At 37.3% G+C, this 4,156-nt stretch overlaps 1 protein-coding gene across 1 annotated transcript; it reads right to left on the bottom strand.

The window, feature by feature from the left end:
- Window positions 1-277: 277 nt before the first annotated feature.
- Window positions 278-3,473, bottom strand: LOC114462231 (homeodomain-interacting protein kinase 2-like). Its single transcript, XM_028444925.1, has 9 exons — window positions 3,358-3,473; window positions 2,128-2,303; window positions 1,859-2,035; window positions 1,556-1,737; window positions 1,310-1,433; window positions 1,067-1,186; window positions 887-979; window positions 550-719; window positions 278-455 (listed from the first exon to the last, which is right to left on the bottom strand). Exons 1-9 carry the CDS (start codon window positions 3,368-3,370, stop codon window positions 278-280), a joined length of 1,233 nt encoding a protein of 410 aa, XP_028300726.1. The 5' UTR covers window positions 3,371-3,473.
- Window positions 3,474-4,156: the final 683 nt, after the last annotated feature.

Raw genomic sequence — 4,156 nt, forward strand, 5'->3', positions numbered from 1 at the left:
GAAAGGGGTCAAAACTATGAAAACATTAACAAAGCAGGTAAGTCATAAATATTTATTGTAAAAATGTGGCTAAAAAATTCATGCAATAGGATTATTTACAAATACAATGAAATAAAAAAAAATATACTAAGATTATTCATTCAATACAGTTACTTAAAAAATACATTGAAATGAACAAATTTACAAAGAAATACAAAGAAGAACAAGAAAATACTACTCAGAATGTCTACATTTACCAATTGCATGAGAGAGGGTACTTGGTATTTCAATCTTTGGCCTAATATGCCACAATGAGTCCACATTTGTTGTGTTCATCGAAGAGAGGGTACTCGGCATCCCAATCTTCAGGTAATTGTACCACAATGCGTCCACAGTTGCCATTTTCATTATTAAGAGGGTACTCGGCATCCCAATCTTCAGGTGAATGTTCTTCAATGACCTGTGCCTCGGTTTGACTAGAGGAAAAATAAAAGAAGATTAGTACAAAATTCAAAAGAACAACAAAATGACCTTCATGTGCGTGATCGCTTTCACAGTGCAGTTACTCACTGTTCTCTGTTGTCTGGCTCCTGGCTCAGGTATGACCCTGTAATGTAGGGATGCTGAAGAGCATCAATGGGAGAGATTCTCTCTTCCCCATCCAGATTCAACAGTTCTTTCAGGAACTCGATGAAGGCCTTCCTGTCTTCTACCGTCTCATTGTCCCCTAGTTCAGACATCTGGATTAAATTAAATAGAGTTCGGTCAATACACTAGTTTATACCTCTCTTGCTCATGTTAACGATAATGGTGAGTAAATTCAGCTTATAAACATGTCTGAAGTAGGTTAGATTTTAAAGAAGAGATCTCTAAGTATTTGAACTCAAATGTCATAGAGAACACTTACATAGAGCAGGTCATCTAATGATGACAAATGTGGACGATATTCGGGCCACTCCTCAGCTTGTCTTCTGTTCCTAGAGGTGTACTCTTCTGGTGTCTGAGGAAACACAATGACAATATAAGGGGTTTAAGATAAGTTTAGGGCAACAGTCAAGGTTCAACAACAATAAAAACTATGTTTTACCAGCAGCCTCCATCTTGTGCCCAATTCATCCACCTCATGACAAAAGAACCTCTTGCTGTATAAGCCAAAGTGGAGCTGGTACTTTGATGGCATTCCCAGCATCTCCACCATGCTCTGCATCTGCACAAAAAACACACAATTATACACATTAGGGGCAGTTCTTCAACACTTTCTATACCTGTAAAAAAGAGCACATGGGTAATTAAATGAATGGAGGGATGATGTATAGAAAAGACGATCTACCATGAGGTATTCACAGTGGACAGGAAAGAGGTTGTCATTTAGGAAGAGGAATGCCAGCGTGCAGCCCACTCCCCACATGTCAATGGCCCCCGAGTAAGGAAGGCCAAGACAAACCTCTGGGGCCCTGTGAAGCAAAATGAATGAAATATACTTCAGAACTCTATATTTTAGCATTAAGTACCAACACTTTAAAAACACACGTTTGTTCCAAAAACCCATAAGTCATTCAGGGTGACACCCTCATACCTGTAGCCGATGGGCTGATGTCTGAGCCCGGGCATGGCGGCAGAGATGGGAGAAGCCATTCCAAAATCAATGAGCTTTACGCTGAATGGACTTTCATCAATGTTGACCATCATAATGTTGTCTGGCTTGATGTCAGTGTGCATTACTCTTACAGCTTTGAGTCCCTGTAATGCCACCATCAGCTGCAGGGACACAATGAGAAAAGACAGGATGAGAATGGAGTTCCTCTTATGGAGCTGTTTAAACTCAGGTTTGAACTCAAGGCTTTCCTAATCAATCAGCAAGAAACAAAAAGATTCATACCTGCTTTGCAATAGGACGGATGTGGTTGACGTTCAGTGAACAAACCAGGTGGAGCAAATCCACGTCCAACAGCTCAAAGACGAGGCACTTATAGCCCAGGTATTCAAACTGCTCATAGAATGTGACCAGATTGAAGTGGTCAGCATTCAGAGAGCTGATGGTCTTCAACACTGACAGCTGGAGGGAAAAAAGGACAGTTAGATCACCTTCATATCACTTTACCCCAAAAATTCATAGTTAAAGTTCTGTTGAAGGCACCAAACACTTACTTCGTCCTCCACATCTTGAAAATACTCCTTCTTTAGGATTTTTACTGCCACCAATTTGCTGCTGTTGTGAGCACGACACTTGGCAACTTTCCCAAAGCTACCTTCTCCGATAAACTCTAGGATTGTGTATCGAGTGGAGGGGCTGTGGAGGGCATGCCCTACCATTAGAGGATGTGCTGTCAAAGTGAAATGACAGGGCACAAGGTTAGTATTCAGTAATTTAACACTAATGCTCACACAAAGAAGGAAATATTGTTCTGTCCTGTCACTTCTAAAGTTTGGGTTGGAAAAAAAGCCCAAGAGGAAAAAGTACTGAGTAACAAGAGCATCAATAGAAACGTAATGAAAAAATATCCAGCAAGAATAATAATAAAGTACAGATACTTCAAAAATAGTTAGGTACAGTATTAAGTACTTTAAGTTCATTTGTCCACACTGAATACATGCATGTACAATATAGGAAACAGATTATTGACATTATTTGAAAGTGAAAGGTTGTCTAACTGCAAGATGATTGAGAATCCAACAGTATCTGAAAATCCACTGTACATGTGAAGTCCTGTCCCTGTATTGACTGCATGTGTAGCACATCCTAATTTTCTGTTGGTACACTGAGCACTTTTTACAGTAAAAAGATATGCACACACATTTTTGATTCTGAAAGCTCCCACAAAGTGTTCCAAACAGTATCATTTACATCAAATATTGAGCCTATTTTTCAAGGAAAAGTATTTTTAATATATTAAAACTAGAGTAAACGTATTCTCTAATAATGACAATCTGTACTTCTGGTTTTTTTTTTATTTTGTTTTTGTTTTTTTTTTTATAGAAAATCTAGTGAATCCTTCAATGACTACAGTGTTCTTTCATCTTAGCCGATTCAAATTCATTCTCATATTATGTCTGTTTTACCTGCAGCAGCCATTCCTCACTCAGGTTTTTACAATTGAAGCTTTCAAACTTCACAAAAATAGATTGTTTTACTTCTGATACAAAGATACTTAGAGTTTTTTCACACTTCAAACAGTATCATCTACATAAGATATTAAACTTATTTTTCAAGATTTTAGTATAATTTGTACTTTTTTAAAAAAAAATGTATTAATTATAATAATATTTTTTTTTCTCCTAAAGAAAATCCAGTAATTCCTTCAATGACTACATTTTTCTTTCATTTTACTAAGTAGATTAAAATTAATCCTCATATTTTGTCTGTAAATTGTGTCTTACCTGCAGCAGCCATTCCTCTCTCAGGTTTTTACAATTTAACCTTTCAAATTTCACAAAAATTGATTGTTATACTTTTTGATACAAAGATACTCAGAGAGAGTTTTTGCTACTTCACCACTTGCAGTGAGAGAAGCAACTGAAGATTTAGTTATGTTTGAGTCTCTTTCATCTTGCTGCCACGGCAACCATTCAGTTTCAAGTAATGTCAACAAACTGTTACTAAAAAAAAAAGACCTGCAAATCCAGTAAGTTTTAACAGTAAAAAAGTATTAATACATATTCTAGGAGCTCTTTCTGCTAAATCACATCCATTCTGTGAACATTGAAATCAAACACCCTTATTTTATGTATTACATGTAAGGATGGGACTTAAACGCGTCAATTGCGATTAATTAATTACAGAAAAAATAAATATTAAAATAATATCGTTAATCGCTTTTTTGCGCTCCGAACAGCGCGGAACCTTTGTTATTTAAAGAGTTCCCGGTATACCCATAATACTGATGCACAGACTACAATACAACACAGGACGCTGGTGAGCTTTGTTGGTGTTAATTTGTACTTTTAAAAACACCGGATGGAAAACAAAAGCCCAGTAGTTTACAAATTGTTTAAGAAAGAGAGTTTGCTGATCACTGGATGTTTTGCAGCCTCCTCTACCACCTCAATGCTAACATGTAGCGGCTAGCACGGACACTCGGACAGTGCTAGCTGCTACATGCTAACACGCTGTGTTGCCAATACACACTGGACAAGATGACAGGGTTCAGAGCCAAAATGAATAAGTTTACGACTGACA

This window comes from Gouania willdenowi, chromosome 4, assembly GCF_900634775.1.
Source record: "Gouania willdenowi chromosome 4, fGouWil2.1, whole genome shotgun sequence".
Lineage (NCBI taxonomy): Eukaryota > Metazoa > Chordata > Actinopteri > Blenniiformes > Gobiesocidae > Gouania > Gouania willdenowi.

Excerpts from the sequence above, each read along its gene's own strand:
- LOC114462231 (XM_028444925.1), bottom strand. Across the intron at positions 1,187-1,309 it reads TCCACTGTGAATACCTCATG|ATGCAGAGCATGGTGGAGAT; the intron begins GTAGATCGTCTT and ends TTTTTTGTGCAG. Across the intron at positions 456-549 it reads GAGCCAGACAACAGAGAACA|TCAAACCGAGGCACAGGTCA; the intron begins GTGAGTAACTGC and ends TTTTTCCTCTAG.